The 21432-nt window shown below is 39.5% G+C and overlaps 1 protein-coding gene across 1 annotated transcript in view; it reads right to left on the reverse strand.

Moving 5' to 3' along the window:
• Window positions 1-529: 529 nt before the first annotated feature.
• The window catches only part of LOC124130984 (farnesoic acid carboxyl-O-methyltransferase-like), a 56792-nt gene continuing 35889 nt past the window's right edge, over window positions 530-21432 (reverse strand). The window contains exons 2-10 of the mRNA XM_046494040.2: window positions 11337-11449; window positions 10149-10244; window positions 9244-9342; window positions 7403-7535; window positions 6320-6450; window positions 5473-5609; window positions 4530-4710; window positions 3177-3411; window positions 530-1563 (exon numbers count right to left, since the gene is read on the reverse strand). Of these exons, the coding sequence (XP_046349996.2) occupies window positions 3188-3411; window positions 4530-4710; window positions 5473-5609; window positions 6320-6450; window positions 7403-7535; window positions 9244-9342; window positions 10149-10244; window positions 11337-11445 (1110 nt within the window). The 5' untranslated portion in view covers window positions 11446-11449 and the 3' untranslated portion in view covers window positions 530-1563; window positions 3177-3187. The remainder of the gene's footprint in view (window positions 1564-3176; window positions 3412-4529; window positions 4711-5472; window positions 5610-6319; window positions 6451-7402; window positions 7536-9243; window positions 9343-10148; window positions 10245-11336; window positions 11450-21432) is intronic.

The raw sequence follows: 21432 nt of genomic DNA on the forward strand, positions 1-21432 counted from the left end.
CATCTAGATGTCATGGCTCCAGGGTAATGAGCCTTTGCAATTAAATGTTCTTCAGACAATGGGTGTCGTAAATCAGTCGCTATGACACTAGAAAGACTGACACAAGACCTTGTGAAGGCACCCCGAGGGCAGGTCTACTGTTACTTTGTTTAATTCAATGAAGTCAGTGCCTAAGCTGAGGGAGTGATGTTAGTAATAAAGGACGAGAAAGATTTGAGAGAGGTAGATGTGCCCTATGTTAATGCCAAGAGAGACAGAACTTAACACAGAATTGTTTTTCTCCACCTACATCTATAATTTGGGTGAGGTGACATGGGCCTAAATGACAGGGTTTGATGCCAATTTTGTGAAAGTAGTCAATGCTGACACAGCTAACTGATGCACCTGTGTTAACAGGAGCTGTAGTTCCCACTTATTGCATCTACTATGAACAGTGTTCTTGGTCAAGGGAGGCACAAGTGATACAAACGCTGAGTCTTGACTGACGCCAGAATGTTGAGTATCAGGTACAAGTCCCAGAATCTTTCCATATTGTGCATAGTATGCACGCATACATATCTTTGCATTGTGTCCTGTACGTGAGCAATAATTACAGACTATTTCTATGAGGACAATTGTGAGGAAACCGAAAAAAGTCAAACACATCAGCGACATCTGCCTCTAAGGTGTTGTGGAAATGGCAGCCCTTGACTGTTGCTGGGGCTGGATACTCCTATGGGGGTGGCTGGTATTGCTGTGGTGATAGTTGGTATTGTTCCTGTGGTGGTTGATATTTTACCTACAGAGGCTGCTATTGTGGTTGTGGTGGTTGGCACTGCTGCTGTGGTTGGTACTGATGCTGTTTTGCTTGGTATTGTTCAAATGATGGTTGGTATTGCTTCTGTGATTGTTGGTATTGATTGTACAGCAGAGGGTCGTCAATTGCTTAATTTGTTTGACCAAGCTGGCCGTTGTGTTGGCCTGCGATTGTACAGCCAGTTGGGCCTCTTGACGAACCTCATCCAAGGTCGTTGGCTCCTTCATATACACCCACAGCCTAATCTGTGGGAGTAGCCCTATCTCAGATTGTGGTAAGCTGTATTGTAACGCAGATGCTTGGACACTGGTGATGAAGTCTTCAACGTTCTCTTGCTCCGTCTGCGTCATATGGAGATGACTCGAATTGAAGGCTGATGAACGTCAAAATCATTGCTGAAAGGCCGCTTGTGTGTCCAGCTGTGTATACGCAGTCAGGTCCTTGAACCACACTTTAGCAGCTCCATCTGGGTAGAAGGGCAGAATTTTACAGGATTGGGAGTGCGAATTGTAGATATTTCGATAACTTAGCATCCTGTTGGCCTGTATATTTGGGGACATGTACCAGTGTCGTTACTGGGGTTTGCTGCTGGGTAAGATGAGACTGACTGTGTTGCTTTTGTTGCTTCTGTTGGGGAGGATGGTGTCAGCAGGCACAGTATGGTGTCAAACTGTGGGGGTGGTGGTGCTAGTGTGGAGTAGTTCTTGTTCTAATAATCAAGTTACTGTCAGACCTCAATATGGGGAAGTAGCTATCGGGAACTAGCCCTGAAACAAGACAGAAAATAGATGTGTCTTTCTTAGGGTTTATTGAAGCCAGTGCGTCAAGACATATCATTCAAAATACATTAATTCATATATGATAATGACATACAATTATAATAATGATAATAATATCCTAATACAAATTCTAAGTCGGGGAATAAAGCAATGTATGTTATATTTGAGTATGTACGGCAAATGTACCGCAGCATTTACTAGAGTAATACCTGTAATGACAAATAGCATAAGTTTGCAGATTAATTGAGTCATAACAACAGTTTTACTCGTCTCCACTGTCAATGGCTGCCAAGTTACAATGAAGCCAGATGACAACCGCTATCTGTGGTGTGGTTCAACATTAACCTGTAGATTTAATACTGGGAATGATCCTGCTCGTACAATGTGATTGCCAATGGAAATGGAGTATGACTGAACAGCCATTTTGTTTTGGCTGCAGACGGGCCAGCATTTTTGCCACTCGAGGGATTGAATTCATGTTTCAAGTTTTAAGATTTTACAGCATTCGACGCCAGAAATGTGACAGTTGTGGCCTAGACACAGTGGTTCGTGTATGTTTTGCTTAATTGTGCGTGCGCTGAACTAGATTTCATCAAGTGTGGTAACAGTGACGTCGAGGCATTTGTTTGCGTGTTTTCGTGGCCTTTCAAGGGAGGAGAGTGATGGACTTTCAGATCCCCTCCTGCCTTAAAGATCTTGACGGATAGATAAAATATCGATCATAAAAAGGTTGGTAAACATTAAACAACATTTTGACATGAATATAGTTTCTGAAAACGCTTTTCTATGATGTTATATTTTACTTTCATTGTCGTTTGTTTCAGTGAGGAAATTACCTGTTCGCCACCGAACAGTTTCATAAACGTCATCATTTGTAAGCAAAGGATATGCCTTAGTTAAGTGTTGTCACCTCATCATCGAAGCAGTCGGGATTACATCCGATATTAAACGTACCGTATTTCCTCTATCAGACGCTCGGTCGTCTATTAATGTCGCGAGATCAGTTTACCGGCGTGTGTCAGAGACCTGGATTGTATGAGAGACTCCGCGTCTAATAGAGGAAATATCGATACAGTAGTAAAGTCACTATACAGTTCTTATGGGTGATCGGTGGCCGTCTTTTTATGGTTCGGTAAGTAGGCTATCGATGCATTCATACGCACGGTTTTTTGTGTGAAAAGGCTTAGTATATTAAAAGTGGTTTCTGTAGCAAAGAAGAAACCTCACTTTATCCAGTCAGGATTATGCATTCTTCAATGTCGTGATAGTATACAAAATCTTTGATATTCTAACGATTGCAATATAATTTTCCTGCAAAGTGTATTTGCATTTTTTAAAATTTCTTTTTGTCGGTGTAGGCTCTGATTGTCGTTAGTCGACTCGGTAAAATGAACAATGAAAAATGTCTCTCCTCCCATGTCTGTTTCCTTCCCGACTTGAAAAAGCATTGTCATGACAACAGTACAGATGGCCTTGCCAAATGTATGAAGGTGCAGGTTTTTCACAGTATAAGTTAATAAATAGTTAATATTTTGCGATTTATCTGCAATTATTCAGCTAATAAGATGTACAAAACTCTGGAAGAAGAACACTTTATTAACCTTCTTCTCTTCTACTTCTTCGTGATGACGACATAGCCTATAACGTTATCCCATCCACAGGTGGAGATGTCTTGCTGCTTAATATGTTCAACCAGCAGGTCATAGAATGTGTTGACCACGTCCCGCCTGGAGTCGGGGGATCTACTGGAAAGAGCCTGCATGAACATATATTCCGTCCAGGATCGGATTGCTGAGACGAATTTAGAAACAGAACTTTCCAGGTCATCCTTATCCTCTGGAACAGAAGGAGTAGCTCCAAATACAACCGCTGATAAAGTCTGCAACTGAATGTTTTACTCCGCATTGCAGAAATATTTCAGTTTCATCAGACCCGTGAAGATCCGGGGTAGAATAAGTCTTCAGCAACCCATGCTTGCCGTAAAAGGTGATTATGCTTGATTGATATCATGAGCATCGATCTACGCAATTTGGATACGATGACATGCATCAACCAAGTCAGCGAGCCTGACCCCCCGATCCCGTCGTCGCCTCTTACGTTAAGCGGGGCGGTCTGGTGGCCTAGTGGTTAAAGCCTTCGCTGGTCACGCTGAAGACCCGGGTTCGATTCCCGACATAGATACAATGTGTGAAGCCGTGATATTGCTGGAATATTGCTGAAAGCGGCATAAAACCAAATTCACTCACTCTTACGACAAGCATAGTCGCCTTTTAAGGCAAGCATGGGTTGCTGAAGACCTATTCTATCCCGTATCTTCACGGGTCTACATACATGTCTCGTCATTACACCTTCACTCTTATTTCATGAGTTCCATTATTTTTGTCGGAGTTATATGTGGTAATTTGTTTAAACAGGTCATATTGGCAAAAGAAAAAGAATATCATTACCCAGAAACACAGACCTGACATAATTAGGAATTAGTATTAACACTGCACTGGAAGTAATTTCAAAGTTAAAACTAACATTGCGGTAAAACGGGGAACATTTTAGTGCGAGTCCAAAGTGGCGCAGGGCGTAGACGTTTATCACATGGTTAAAATGAAGCTGACCAGAACCCGATTATGTCATTTGTGATGTATTGTGTGACCATTCTGCATTCATTTGTTTTTTTAACTTATAGAGTAACTTGTGGTTCTGGTTGATTATTTCAATATTTGATGACATGTTGCAATGAATAAAGTATGTATGTATTATTAATACTTATTTTTGCGTTTTTCATTTTTGCGATTGAGTCTCGTTCCCAAAACTCGCAATAATAAAACGGTCGCAAAAAATTCCCTGTTTACAGGAATCATTGTGATTCTGGGATTCCAGTCACAACCCAATGGATACCGACAGCTGAGGGTCTCAACCCTGCAAGGTTTACCCATGTCCTGCAAAAAGGGGTATCACACCTGTTTCTTGCTCTTTGTCTTTACACCTCTGCGTCAAGATGTGGACTTTTTCGTGGGTTAGTGTTAGGGACTTTATTCGCAGTCCAGCCTTGACAACCGGGGAGGCGTCGTCACGAAAAGGAGCTCTTAGTTCCTCCTCATTCCTGTAGTAGCCGGGGTAGTTGGCTGCCTCGTACTCACACTGTAGGAAATGTAGGCACCGTCAATGTCTTTGGATGCACAGCACAACTATCCTACACAACGGCCAGGCAAAGAGTGACATGAATGCACAATGCCAAGTGTTATCCCAAATATAACATTTGTTATTTGTGTCCAATCTCCCACAAAATTGTTTAGCGAATAAGTGGCAAGTGTTAAAAAAAAGTGTTTTGCAACTGCTTAAAAACTCTGGAATTAAACCTCTAGGTTTCATTTTCAAACATGCTTTTCCTTTGGTTTGATAAGTTATGACTGAAACTCTCTATTGGGGAGATATATAGTGCCACAACCAAGGGGATTAGAAATATAATTGATTGCCGGTGTGACATTGAAAATGGACCCTCGTTGAAAAGTGACCCGGGAGTCAGTATTCAACGTTGAAAACATACCAGGTCTCAGTTTTCAACAGACAAGGGTAAATTTTCAACAGTTGAAAAGTGACCCTGTCAACTTAACAAGTCGTTAAATAGTGAAATAAGAAAATATTCTGTCACTAAACAAATACCCCCGTGAAAGACATATCAGCTACAAAATGTGTCGTTCATTGAGCTTTTGGACGTCAGTTTCGCGATCATATGACTATGATTGGAATGATCTCGTCCAATGGGAAATCCGCATATCGTGCGCACAAATTCACATAACTTACTATAAGAAAAACATATCATCAGGCGTAGGTTACCAGATGGTAATAACAATGGGAATTATTGTCAAGCATACATTTTGACGACACCTTCACTGTACGTACCTCTGTCACTTGATGCAGATCCCTTAACAATCTCCACACTGTCGTCATGGCTACCCACAGGTTCTGCAAATGAACTCTGCTTTCACCATATTTCATGTCTGTATCTTGTGCAGGAACTATCAGCAACATACACCCACCTAAATGATAATCAATGTCGATGCACGCAAAATTTAATTGTGTAGTTTTAACGTTTTACAAAGACAAATTTTCAAACATGTTGACAAGAGGGATGACTTCAACTTTCTAATAGTCATATTGATATTTCAGCAGCTCCAGCTTTTGCTATGTACATTTCACAACCTTTTAGGTACAATCGAGCATGCTCCTTCAACATAGTTTTCACAGAGTCTCATACGACTCATGCTCGGACGTTGTTTGATCAATGTGACAAAATACATGGCCAAACATCTTTCATTTTTTTACAGTAGACATGTGAAGGACATTACAATATTTGGCACATCGGTGACAAAAATGATGTCCGAGGCTTTTTTCCATATTTTCACTTGTACCATATGTTCCAGCCGATTGTACCGGTGAACAATTGACTTGCCTTTCCATGTGTTTGTGACGAGGGTGGGATATGCTCACCTTTTCGCGAACACCTGGTATCATCACTATTTGATTGGGATTCATAAACACCTGCTTACCATTTCGCCGGAATCGTACACTCGACTATGCTTATTGCAGATATTTCTCATGAATATGGCAAGGGTTTTGTTGCTTTTATGTATTTATAATTCTGAATATCAGTAAGGGTTTGCGCTTTTTTTTTCTCACGTATTGTTAGCTATATGAATGGTATTGAATAAAACAGTGAAGTTTTAAATAAAAATTAAAATTACTTTACCACTTTTGATTTCCTTTGCTCTAATGAGGAGGAATCGTTGCCATCCATCGCACGCCAAAGCCGCCATAGCATCGCATTCAGCACGTGAGCCGTCAGGAAACGTATTCAACGAATCTTTATACGATACAGAACTGAAAGCAAAACAAAGCACGCCTTCGTGTGTGTTACCATATTATATTCTCAGATTGTACCAATGGCCAGACATGTGTGCGCCTAAAATAGATATATACCTTATTACAAGGATTGAACAATATGGCATTATTTCACTTTAAGTCTCCTCTGCCATGATTGGAAGTGATGAAATTGGTATGGAATGGACTGTCGCAACCCGATGGCATGGGGTGTTTATCATGCTATCAACCAAGTGGCCTGTACTGATTCAATGATTTACAGGCCACAGTGACATATCATCGATCACTGACTGCAGCGTAGAACTATCAAAAATCAAAAGTAAATTTAATCATTAGACACAAATCAAAACAACGTTAATAAAGAGAAATGGTGCGTTAGGATAACGGTACGCCACATCGGTTGTCGCAATGGCGGAAAGAGACATTGGCATTGGAAGAAGTTAAGGTGAGAAGCTGACGTCCTTGGTTCTAAGAACAAGTTGAACAGGCATTTACATATTGAGGAGTAAATTCTGCAGTGTGACACGTTGGCACTTGGGTCCACTGGGATTATTCCGCTGCCTACATAAAACCTCGATCAGTAGTGGTATAAGGGTATTGAGTGAAAACACTGTATACATGTAACGCTGCTGTTTTTGAAGACAGGTTATACTGAAATTAGGTATACACTTTGATTTCGAGACAACATATATAAAACCAATTTGAAAAGTGATATAAGGTTCACGGCAGCTGCCTGGCTGTGTTCTGTCATTTGATGACACCAGCATGAAACTAGTTTCAATATAGATTCCAGCCAGTGTTAGCCGGGGTTCCGTTTACTTGGAGAAATACTTACTGACAGTGTGTGTTTTTCAATTTATAGGTTTTTGGAATTTGGAACCGAACGCGAAGTGGTCATTGTGATTTGAATCGAGTATTTCCCAAATTCATGGCAGAATAAAGCTTTACTCACCTTGGCAGGAAGTGAACAGACCAAAAACTGAGGAGCACGTGGAACGTGTTGTCAGGAACACACTGCTCATAGAAGCTGGTGGGGCACATGGACAGAAAGACCTTTTGGTGGTTAAGTGACTCTCTCCAATTACCTAAAACACATAGAGGGGACACCCAAGTAGGTATAAATAAATTACTTGCAATAAAACCAATTATCGCTTACAGCTATTGGGTTGTCAGTCCACATTCAAAGAGATTATTCCACGACAGAGTCGTATTGGCCATTCCAGATATACACATGGATATTTATTGAAAGGATCCTCCATTTTGTATCCCTTGTGATGAGAGAATCACAGTCAGGCATGTCCTGCTTGAGCGTATTGATTTTGACATCACAATGGATAATTATTTCAAATCATCATTTGTAAAGGGTCTTTTTAATAGTATTAGTTCTCATGTAATTAAAATAAATTAAGGAAATTGAATTGTTTGAAATTTTTTGATGTTTTGAAATGATCTACATTTCGTTTTAAAATCGGTAAATTAGATTCGCAAACCGAGATTGTAAGTGGCTGTATTCTTGAAAGGGGGTCAACGTACGTCTACCCCAAATTTCATCGTAGTATATTTGTTAATGTTAATTGATAGCTACAACTGATTATAATCGTAGGCGGCTGAAGCGATGGCGTCAATCCTGCTCGGAAACCCGTGCTGGGAAACTGTGCTGGGGAACCATGCTGGGGAACTGTGCTGGGGAACCGTGCTGGGGAACTGTGCTGGGGAACTGTGCTGGGGAACCATGCTGGGGAACTGTGCTGGGGAACCGTGCTGGGGAACTGTGCTGGGGAACCGTGCTGGGGAACTGTGCAGGGAAACCGTGCTGGGGAACTGTGCTAGGGAACCGTGCTGGGGAACTGTGCTAGGGAACCACGCAGGAAGCTGAAGTATCGTAAGTCCCCACGGTCCCAAGTATGGTTGCCTAACTTTGGTTGTTAGCGATCTCTAGCTTGTTTGTATCATGTTTTAATATGTATAGTGATGTCGTTTTATCTTCCCATACTAGTTTTAAATATGTCTGTGCTACTCTAATTGTTTTACTGTCCTTTGCTGACAGGCTTTTTAGCAAGTCTACATATATGACGTATGTATGTTTAAATTGTTGAAGTGACGATATGGCTGAAAAAAATCCATCTTTTAAAACCCAGATGCGTGTTTCAGTTGGCCAAAACATTCTGTTTGATATCGAACCGACGAAAAGCTTAATAATACGCATAACTCATGTTGCATTTTCTTAACATTGGTTTGAACTGTTGTTTCATTTATTTATCGCTCATATTTTATATAATGCATGGATCTGTACTTTTAAAACATGTGTATTTGTGAAGAAATATTTGTTTGTTTGCTGTTTAACGCCGCATTCAGCAATATTCCAGCTATATGACGGCGGTCTGTAAAATAATCAAGTCTGGACCAGACAATCCAGTGATTGACATCATGAGCATCAAACTACGCGATTGGGATACGATGACATTCATCAACCAAGTCATCGGGCCTGACCACACGAACCTGTGAGTCGCCTCTTACGACAAGCATAGTCGGCTTTTATGGTAAGCATGTGTGAAGACATAAAATGTATAAGTTGCACAGAAGTGACACACAAACGATTGTCTGTATGTGTAGTTGACGAGCATCATCGACAAATAAAAAAGCAAAAGTAATTCGACCTGCATTGGGACAGCCAAGGAAATTGTGTAAAATATCATTAAAGTAATCACAACGAAAAGTGATAATTTCAGCCCGATTTGACTCCCATATTTTTATTAATTACATTTTGTCAGTTTGTACAATAAAGTCACTTACAGAAAACCTTCTTAACCAAGGCATTGAAGTCATTATTGGCGGTGTCTTCGTAGATGATGTGGGCAGGGAGGTCCTCTCCATGGTGCTGCTTGAGGGAGCCTTCAATGACAAATAATACAGCGAAACAATATGTGACGTACATACTTTAATCATTAACCTCTTGATTTATCACTGTTATCAATGACAATTCTACCATGACATTGAACAACGATTGATTCTGATTCTACAGATTCTATACTAAAACGCGTATATGAAAACGTGGATCTTATCGAACGACAGCCGATGTAGGCATCGATGAATATAATAATGGATGCCAATAACCGGTATTGTCCTGTGGGTTCATGTAATTTGTAATCAGCACTGACACCTAAACCACTATTTGGGCAACTATGGATATAGAGAATAACGGAAGAAAGTATCAAATCATTGTTACTACCAGAAAAATATTTAATTATATTACAAGATAAATCTTCATTGAGAACTCTCTGTAAATAAAGAATATCTCTCCATAACCTCTATGCCAATAAATGTCATAGAATCAAGGATGTGGGTTTTGTAAATCGTATATGTTAAAGTTGATCAAATACCTTGTATCTTTTCATTTGGAACCTCGGGCTGTGTTCCAAATCAGAATTAGTGGTATCGTATCTACAGTGGGACAACATAAAATTTCGGAACACAGCAGGGTTTTTTTCCTGAAGATGTAATTCAGGCAGGAAATAACAGGCGTCGAGTTACCCCAGTGGCTGAAGCGATGCCTCGTCACGCAGAAGGTTTGGTTTCGAGTCGCTACATAGGTACATACTGTGAAGCCCTTTTCTGGTGTGTACCCAATTGCTAGAAAATAGCTAAGGTGACGTAAAGTCATACTCACTAACTCGTACACATCATGTCGAGGTAATTACCTAGTAGGTGTTCGAGAATATCCTTTGATGAAGATCCGTCATGACTCCCATAGTCGCCAACTGTAAACGGTTCGCCTCTCGGAATGATTGAAGTTTCTTTGAATAGTGACCAGAAAGATGTCGTTCAAACATAAGGCTGTCCTTCAAATCCCACATACATGTATGTATCATATGACTCACTTTGAAACTTGTCATGTGCTATGAACAACGTTTCAGTTCTATCACTGCATGTCAGCTTAACTGTGAGGTGAGGTGAGGTGAAATTGGGTTTAACGTCGCGTCCAAGATTATTGCACTTATATAGCGACGTGCATGTACGTGTGTGTGTTTGTGTGGCTGCTTGTACTAGTCCGGACCGATGCCGATTTATAGTGCTAGCCCACTGAGATACCATGCCGCAGTTTAACATGAATACCCTACTCAGACACAGTATACTGACTCCGAGCCAACCAGTCCTTGTTTTAGTTGTTTGTAATGCCGAGCGCCAGACAGGGTAACAACAAGTACCATCTTTTAACGTCTTTTGGTATGACGCGGCCGGGGATCGAACCCCTGACCTTCCGCTCTCCGGGCGGACGCTCTACCACTAGACCACGGAGGCGGTCCTTAACTGTGAAGGACACCTAACGGAATATAATCATTTACCCCCATTTTCTTTGTTTTGTGTGTTGTTTAACGCCGCACTTAGCAACATTCTAGCTACATGACGGCGGTCTGTAAATAATCGAGTCTGAACCAGACAATCCTGTGCTTGATATTATAAGCATCATTCCACCCAATTGGGATACGATGACATGCATCAACCAAGGCAGCGAGCCTTGCCACCTGATCCCATCAGTTGCCACTTACGACAAGCAAAGTGGCCTTTTACGGCAAGCATGGGTCGACCATTTCGATCAGCGGATCCTCTAACTACTGTGCACACGGATAGCAATCCTAACTTGGATAAAACATGGATAAAATCCTTTTCTTTTTCAGAAATCAAACGACAATCGTTCATTAATATCGGACGCATGCAGATATTAAAATTGTGTATTGTATACTAAGTGAGAAATGGATTAACGAATATCTGGAAAAATTAAATACATATTATTCAAGTTATGCTTTATATACAAGCTATATTTAGTACATTATCCATGTTAGATCTAGCAAATTATTAATAATTAAACCAGACAATTATACCAATACCTATAATCTGACGCACTGTGTCGTCAAAGTAATGGGTTTGCGACCTGATGATGGCGCCAACAAAGCTAGTGTACTGGTCATCAAAGACGGCAGGGCATTCGTTATTCATTGTGCTGCAAAGAGAATTGTCGAAAACATTTTCTAATGTGGTAAGTTGGTCGGTTGGTTGGTTTGTTGTTTAACGCCATACTCAGCAATATTCCAGCTATATGACGGCGGTCTGTAAATAATCGAGTCTGGACCAGACAATCCAGTGATTAATATCATGAGCATCGATCCATGCAATTGGGATCGATGACATGCATCAACCAAGTCAGCGAGCCTGACCACCCGATCCCGTTAGTCGCCTTTTACGACACGCATAGTCGCCTTTTACGGCAAGCATGGGTTGCTGAAGACCTATTCTAGCCCGGATCTTCACGGGTCTAATGTGGTAAGCCTGAGATTGGTTTAAACTATACATTTTCCCGCAATGATACACAATGAATATCGCATGATAATAAAACATATGTAGATAGTATAACAAGAAGGTTATGCATTTAACAATTGACATTCACTTTGTGTGCGTTCATTGGAGTATGAATCTTCATAGACTGAGGGCCAAATAGCGTGAAGGTCGGAGCTTGCGTAAGAGGGAAACAAATATAAATGTTTCAATGAATGATGACACCAGATATTCGCCAAAAGGGTAAGCATAACCTTAACCGGGTTTGCCGGTGCGACCGCCAATATTTAATGGACAACGAAAGAGTGAAGCGAGATATGTATCAATCCTGAAATCACAGTGACTTTCTAGCAATAAAGGCCTATTTTATATCACTGTTATTTATAGTATGACATTTATTGCCTTAATTGATCATACCCTGAGCTGTGTCGGTTCGTCGCGCCCATATGTCCCATGTCCAGAGCTACATGTACGTCATTGTCTCTTTGTCTGTCCGTTGACACACTGCACTGTCATCATTTATTCTCAATTCTTCTGTCCAATTTAATTCCAATACCGCGAGAGAGGTGAAATGAATGTTATGTAATATTCACGTAGCAGCCCAGCAAGAGGAGTGATCAGTTCATTTACTTTTTTGTAAACGGATCATTCCTCGCCATCAAAACTTCCACAGAAAATACGGTCATTGATTAATCACTGTTATCTTGCACAGTGCATTTGTCAAAAGTAAGTGTTTGCATGTGTAGGTTTACTAAAGCAGACGAAATACACTAATATCAAGGCGTGAAGTGCCGATGTAAAAACAACATACTTGGTTCAAAGGATCAACCGATAATATGTTTATTGATTGTTCATTGATATTTTTAAGGAACCATTGACATCATGAACATAATTGTCACATGTGCTATCTTAGATGACCAATGAGACTTGACACCTTTGTGAAACATCTGAAACAAACTTAGTGATCAGTTGAGAAACGAACACGGGTTATAATAGAGAATGGAAGATTTGTGCAAGCGATCTATTAATAATCTTTTACCTAAAGAACCGCACTGCTCTATCATCTGCGGGCAAACGGGTTGCGGAAAAAAAGCTTTTATTCTAGATATTTTACAAAGTCATTATCGGGACGTTTTCGCCCATATTATCATTCTGTGCCCGACTATAAGCGTTAATAAAACATACCTATCGAGTGATTGGGTAATGAATGATCGCGACGTGTACAAATTAAAGTTGATCCGGGGGGTCGTTTACAAGACTATTTACGTGTATGTCACGAAAAATTCAAAGGAAAATCAACTCTTTTCAAAATAGAAGACTGCAGTACGAGTAAAGTACTTACCAAAAAGAAAGATATGCTTTCATATTTAGCATTCTCCCGTCGGCATATGGAGCATAGCGTTTGGTTACTTACTCAAAAATATAACTCTGTACTGAAAGATCTCGGAGAGCAGGCCAAATGGGTAGCCCTGTTTCATTGCAAAGACCGAGATACATTTGAGGAATGTCTACGCGAAAATGATGTTATTTCTACCAAGCTCGAACAGGATAAGGTCAGAAAACTTAGCGGAAACGAAGCACCGTAAACTCGTATTAAAAACTGATCAACCAGCTGCTTATGCAATTGCTTAGCAAAATTATAGCAAACAATATAGCAACTGCTGGGCAAAATTATAACAAAAATAGCAAATATATAGCAACTGCTGAGCAAAATATAGCAAAAATACGATAAATTAAACATTAACGATTATTATGTGATAACTTGTTTTGAAATCCTCATTCTTTTACTACAGTTGATTATTTTTGGCTGCATTGGATATGCAATGTTTCATTATGTTAGACTTAAATATCTCCTTAGGCATTACATTATGGAATGCGACGAACTTATCGAACAAATGCTCAAAGATGAGCCTTATCAACAAACAGATAAACATAGAGAAAGACTCGCGGCTTTGGTAGCCTGTGGAAAATGTTCCCAATATTTTTGGGGAAATTATACCACTGAAAAAATTGATAACATGACCAACGAAGAAATTAGAAAAACTGTACACACGTTACGAGTGTATCAAACCTATAGAAAATACTGAAAGCAATACTGAATGTAGTTTTACGTGCAAAACTCAAGAACATATTCCTTGAGGGTTTGGATATATAGTTGTAAGGTATGATAGAAAAACAAACCCGACCGTGATTTACAGACGTCCCGATGCAGCGGGAAAGTTCCTAGAATATCTACAAAACAAAGAGAGAATAATCAGGGAAAATTTATCGCGTAAGAACCCATGTGTATGACGAGGGATGATTTGAGGGCCTATAGGAAGTCAACGAGTTGTCAAGTTTGTAATAAACCCCTGAATGGGGATTCCGTAAGAGATCATAGTCACGTCACGGTTAATTATCGGGGAGACGTGTAATTTGAAACTAAAAATGAATTCTCAAACAATACCCATACCCGTTGTGTTTCATAACCTTCTCATCTCATTATGCAAGCTATCTCAATGACTGACGGCGGTTTAACGTGCATTCCTAATAATATGGAATAATACACATCATTCTCATTGACTAAAACTATACATTATACGGACAAAGATGGGAAATCTAGAATAAAGCAAAGTAATGGGCTTAGATTCATAGACTCCGTATAGTTTCTGTTATCTTCCTTGGACAATTTAGCTAAAGCGAACAATCCTGATGACTTTGCAATAACGAATCAATATACTGATCGGTTAACACAGCATTTGTTGCTAAGAAATGGTGTACATCCTTACGAATATATGGATGATTGGTCTAGATTCGAAGAAACTAAAAAAACACCTCTTGAATCATTCTAAAAACTTAACAGAATCTAAAATAACCGATGTTGATTATTAACATGGTCTGACGGTGTGGGATAAATTAGGTTGTAAGAATTTAGGTGATTATCACGATCTGTACTTAAAAACCGATGTACTGTTACTCGCCGATATATTCGAGATATTTAGAAAGACATGTTTAAAACAATATGTCTTTGACCCGGCATGGTACTATTCCAGCCCCGGACTATCGTGGGATGCATTGCTGAAGAAGACCGGTGTAGAACTAAGACTACTCACCGATTACGATATGCACTTGTTTGTTGAGAAAGGATTAAGAGGTGGTACATCAATGACGGCGAAAAGATATTCTAAGGCTAATAATAAATTAGTAGAAGGATATGATCCGAGTATACCTAATACGCACATACATGTATGATATCTCGACGCCAACAATTTGTACGGATGGGCTATGAGTCAACCTTTACCCACGGGTGGTTTTGAGTGGATCGATGTGAATGATATCCCCACAGATTCCGATAAAGGGTACATACTAGAAGTTGACTAGGAATATCAAACAGAGTTACACAAAGATCATAACAGTTATCCGCTAGCTCCCGAAAGGTTAATGGTTAACAAAGATTGGATGTCGGAATATCAACACTCCTTGATGGGGAATACTAGGTTAGCTAACGTAGAAAAACTCGTACCAAATTTTATGGATAAGACAAAATTTATAGTTCACTACAGAAATCTCCAGTTATATCTATCGTTAGGTATGGAACTAAAGAAAATACACAGAGTTCTAAAGTTCGATCAAAGCCCTTGGATGGAAACCTATATAAGACTGAACACAAATTTAAGAAAGATGGCTACCAGCGAATTCGAAAAGAATCTATATAAGCTCATGAATAACTCGGTATTTGGTAAAACTATGGAGAATCTAAGGAAGCGTGTTGAAGTTTAATTATTCAGATCTAATGAGGAAGAAAGACTCAGGAAACTTATAGCCCGTCCGGCTTTTAACAGAAGCAAGATATTCGATAACAACTTAGCCGCACTACATATGCAGAAGAGTAATATAAAATTCAACAGACCGGGGTACGTTGGTATGAGTATTCTTGACTTCTCAAAACACTTAAGTTATGACTATTACAATGAATTTAAGAAGCAATACGGCGATAGGTGGTAGGTGTTTTATACCGATACACATTCTTTGTTGATGAAATACAAACCGAGGATTTACAAAAAGATATGGCAGAAAAAAATAGATATGTACGACACGAGCGATTACCCAAAAGATAATCCACTGCACAGCGTAGTAAATAAAAAGATGTTAGGTAAGATGAAGGATGAATGTGCTGGGACCCCTATAGCGGTGTATGTTGGATTAAGACCTAAGATGTATTCTATAAAGAAGTCTGATAATGGGGAGATAAGAAAAGCTAAGGGTGTTAAGAAGTATGTGGTAAAAAAGCATATCAAACACGAACAGTATAAAGAAGCATTATTCAATGGTAGAACATTCAAACACGAGATGAAAGCTTTAAGAAGTGTCAATCACAGGATATATGGATGAAGAATGAACAAGACATCATTATCCCCCTTAGATACAAAGAGATGGATTGATGAGGATGGTGTAACTACCTATGCTTATGATTATGGTGGTAATACTGTATCGTTGGGAACTATGAGCAACTCTTCTCGTAAAAATGCCATGACCTGTCCATCTTTAAGATAATAAAGAATAGGCTCTCCTTCTTTCATAACCAACCGACTAATGTTTGATATCTTAAGGGACCAAATCGGATCGGTTGCTCGACGTTGGCCTCCTTCGAGTTTCCTGGGCTGGTATAAATATCTTACGCTTACTCTATCCGGAATTTTTTGTTCTTTGCCTCTCCTCGGTGCTGAAGATTTGGAAGTCATATTTCTTTCTAATCGCATTGGATGGTTTCTTCCCGATTAATCTCGTTACTTCATTATTCAGCGCTTATATGTAACAGGTTAGGGTGGTGCAAATTTCATAAGGAAGACCAACGCCTGCTGGGGGTGAGTTGTGACCAAAAAGCCACAAGTTTATTTTCAATACCAATATTCACCCTGTCACATAATTGAACAAATAATAAATAAATAGTTATACACATTAAAACATTGCACTTATCACCGTTATTGATATCATAATTAAAATGCATTCACCACATTATTATATGATGTCTTCCATATTACTTCAACTGCATCAATGCACTTTTATATACAAGATGTATATTATACATACATGAAATATAAACAATAAATAACTAAATTACTATGCCTACCGGGTGTGTGGTACTCAGGTGATAGTAGGCCAAATCACTTGTCACTTAGATCCATCTATAAAAAACATACACATGTCATTCTAACTTAAATATAAATATCATAAAATAATATACATAGTAATCTACTGCCATATTAATTCAATCTAAACCTACTACAAACATAATCTCAAATAGAATGTCATAGATAAACCTGCATAAATATACCCTTATCTAATCCTTACCAACACAACATTACCTGTGCTGTAATATGTTCACACATTTCTCATGGCGAACAATATAGTGGACACAAATACTTATATCTGTCGCCTTTATCATAAATAAATATTATAGTACATTATATCAGAGAATCATAAACATGAATGTTGTGTTTATTATCGTTACTGTACCTATGACATAAATTACGTTCATACACTCAAATCACACAAGTAAATCCTTCACTAAAATTATGTTTACATTGTACATGCTGTACTAAAACAAATATTACATCCTACATAATGTTTATAATCTTGTATTAAAACTAACCTTTTGAGAGAAAGATGAAATTGTGAAAGTCCTTGTCACAATACGTGTCAAAATATGCGTCTCATGACGTGGCTGTCCAGTGAAAGCTGTATATAGTAGACTCACTTAGTGCTTGTGTTAGTATAGAAGCTTGCCCTCTAAAAGCAAGACAAATGAATACTCTCGACCCTCACAGTAAACAAAAGAACTTACCAGCCCAACTTCAACTTGGAGCAAACAGGCTGGAAACTTGTACCGTACATGATCTAATAAAATACACCCATCACACTGTCTAAAACCAATACCATATATACTGAACCAAATTAAAAACTTCACAATCCTAAAATTTTATTATTTTGACCAGTTATCATTGTGGGCCCTTATTGTCTATTTAAACAGTAATGGCCACGTATTGTCTTCAGATAACACCCGTTTTTTGTGCAGGTGAATCGATCAAAATCATGTGCACAGCACTATAGTGGCAAAAGTGGTTTTTCACGTGCAACTGGTCACTGGCCATAATACCGCACGTGTTTTCAGCCATACTTGTTAGCAGTCATTAACAAAAAAAGAAAAACACAAGAAAACAAAAGTCTTTACGGCCATTTGTCATGCCACGCCTTTCAACGTGAACGTGCCATCGGCACGTCGCAGACGGGAACGTCCGTAGCTGAAGTCGCAAGGACGATTGGTTGTAGTCGACGGACTGTTTATGATTTACAAACGCGTCTACAGCAAACGGGTACCACTGCTGATCGCCCTCGTCCAGGTCGACCACGTGTGACGTCACATGCAGAGTATCGTCAGATTGTCTTACGTCACCTCCGTAACCGATTTTTGACGGCTACATCAACCAGAAATGAACTGTTTAGGGGTAGACTGAGTGCGCAAACAGTTCGAAACCGTCTGAGAACTGCTCACCTTCAAGCACGACGGCCATACTGTGGGCCGATTCTGACTCAATTACACAGACGTCAACGTCAATTGTGGGCACAGCGACACTTACGATGGACTCAGAGGAACTCGAATCAAGTCGTCTTAAGTGATGAATTCTGATTTAATCTTCGATTTGCTGATGGTAGGGCGAGGGTGTGGAGGCGCCGTCATGAACGTTACACCTTGTGTTGTGTACAGTAAGTTGACAGATTTCGAGGCGGAAGTGTCATGTTGTGGGGTGCTTCTGTGGCAATGCACGTTCCAGGCTTCTTGTCATCCGTGTCAACCTCAAAGCTGCTGCTTACCGCGACCAGGTACTGGCACCAGAACTTCTGCCTTTTATGGCAGCACATGGACCCGGTTTGATCTTCCAACACGACAATGCTAGACCCCACACAGCAATTTTGACAAGGAATTTCCTTCAGAATGCGGGAGTCAACGTCATGGACTGGCCGTCAAGGTCTCCCGACCTCAATCCCATCGAACACGTCTGGGATGCTCTTGGCAGAAGTCTGCGCACTCTCCAGAACCAACAACAGAATTTGCAAGATCTTGGCACCATTTTGCAGCAACAATGGCGTCGTCTTCCCAAATCATGTTTTCACAAGCATCACAAGGTCCATACGGTGGCGTTGTGTGGCAGTTGTCAACGCACATGGTGGCCATACATGCTACTGAACTTTGCTTGGGATTCTCGTGCTTGGGACTTATGATTTAAACTGTTGATGTTATTACCGAATACCGTAGGTGCTTGGAACAAATTATGGTTACCACCGTTAATTAAAATCCTTCTTTGGACATTAATGATTAAAAAGTACCTTCTCTGATACATTTGTCCGTTGTATATCATATATGGGATTACTTTTAAAAATGTGAAGTTTTTAATTTGACTCAGTATATATACGGATAAATTATAAAAATGACACTGCCACAGATGTAACAGCTGATAATCGTGTCACCAATTCGGTTGATCTTAATCGTTCCGATTTCATTTCAATCCCATACTGATAGCCAAACAAACGTTCCGCTAATGTCCGGTTAAATCTTTTGACAATAGCTTGACTAATGTGGGCCTCATTTTCACTACGCCTGATTTCAACATCGTGCTTTGTTAACAGTTTAGTTACTGATCCCAAAAACTCGCGACCGGGATCTACTTGAAATAGCTTAGGCCATTTTAGTGGTCCGCGTTTATATATGCGACTCAGTGCATTAGCTACTTCTGTTAAATCTTTTGAGGTTAATGGTTCAGTCTCCTTGTAGCGACTAGCCACATCCACTACGGTTTAAGCGTATTTATACGTTTTGCGTCTTACCTTATCATGGGGAAGAAACAAGAGGTCAGCTTGATAAACTTCATTCGTTGTAAATATATCAAACTTCTACCTCGGTATATAACGCGGTGCCGGTAAGTAAATTTGCCACATCGCTTGTTTCTTTAACCAATCCTTGGCAACATCTTTAGATACCTTAGCCGCGGTGACTAATATTTGTATTGCTCCTATACCTTTCCACTACAGAGGGAATTTTTATGCCAAAATGATGATTCGATTCAACGATTGTTATGATTCGTATTAAAAGAAACATCAATATTAATTAATAATGAATAAAAATTACTATAGCCCACGAGGATATTGGAAAGGTATAGGAGCAACGAATGAAGTTCATCAAGCTGACGTCTTGTTTCTTCCCCATGATAAAATAAGACGCAAAACGTATAAATACGCTTTAACGCTTTCGGTGTACCTGTCTCATGTTATTTCCCCCCTTACCTATGCTACTCCTGTCGAAATCGTCTTTGTAACAGTGACAAAACCCTTTCTATATTCATAAGAAATCTCTGCTAAAAGCGGACTTGATTGTATCATGTGCATGTGTTTATGAACCACTATCACCAAAGGCTGGACCTGCTGGAATAATGCCCGACAAGGGACAGTTTACTACTGGAAAGTTGAAGTCATCCCTCTTGTCATACAGTCTTGTGGAAAACTTTTTGTCACTCTGAATCTTTAAGCATAGATCTAAATATGAAACAGACGAGGCATCTCACTGGTCTCCTTAATCTCCAGTTCAGGGTGCCGTTGTACAAAACAACCTTTGTTCTTAGACTGTCGTAAGTCTATGTTAAGGTATGGGAGTAACAACATTCTTAGAACTAAGATCGTTTTGTACAACAGCATCCTGATGGGTAAATAAGTGGAGTGAGTGAGTGAGTTGGGTTTAACGCCCCTTTTAACAGTATTACAGTTATATCAAGGTGTGTCAGCTTAATATGGGAGGAATGCTCGAAGTGATGCAGGTCTCAGACGTTTACCACTTTGGTGAAACCCACGAGCACGGGTATGGTGCTGACAAACCTAGAAACATAATCGGGGCGAACCGGAAGTAAATACGTGGAAGGGAATTGACTACATTGTATTTGATGGTAAGTGAATGTAACTAAATTTTGATGGACTTATTCGTGTCCAAATAATAGAGAAATCTTTCCTGAAGACCGCTAAAACACATAGTTGACACGCTATATCCTTAACCATATTCAGAAGTGTGTGCATCTCAAACTTTAATTACTGTAATGCGCTTTAATTCCTACATGTGCACATTTTTTCTTTCAGTTTGTGCTGGTAATGAACATACACCACACACTGCCAAAAATAGCCACTGACAGTTATGACCCAGAAAGTAACCATGTGATCAAAAACTAATGATGATGTTTAAAATTAACAAATTGGAAATTTTCGAAAAGTTCACTTTGAAATATTTGTCATTACTGTAAGTAATATAATCATTAACGCCTAAAGTTGTTTTCACTTTAAAAGTATTAGAACACATGCATCCATTTTTGTTAATTAACAATCACGACATTTTGTGATTCTATTTCAAGTGGCGACGACAAAACATTACAACCAGTAATATTCCTAATCATGATAACTGCTGTCACTGGTTGTTTGGCTGACTGGCATATACTAGTAACAGAACATAATTACTTTGTTCGTTCACCGAACATACATGAATAATCGCAGGTGTTACTACATCATCATCATCATCATCAGTTAAGTAAATAACTATAGTAACCGGTATTCAGAATGCAAATGATAAACTGTTTA

Source organism: Haliotis rufescens, unplaced genomic scaffold (assembly GCF_023055435.1).
Source record: "Haliotis rufescens isolate VD_foot unplaced genomic scaffold, xgHalRufe1.0.p SCAF_20, whole genome shotgun sequence".
Lineage (NCBI taxonomy): Eukaryota > Metazoa > Mollusca > Gastropoda > Lepetellida > Haliotidae > Haliotis > Haliotis rufescens.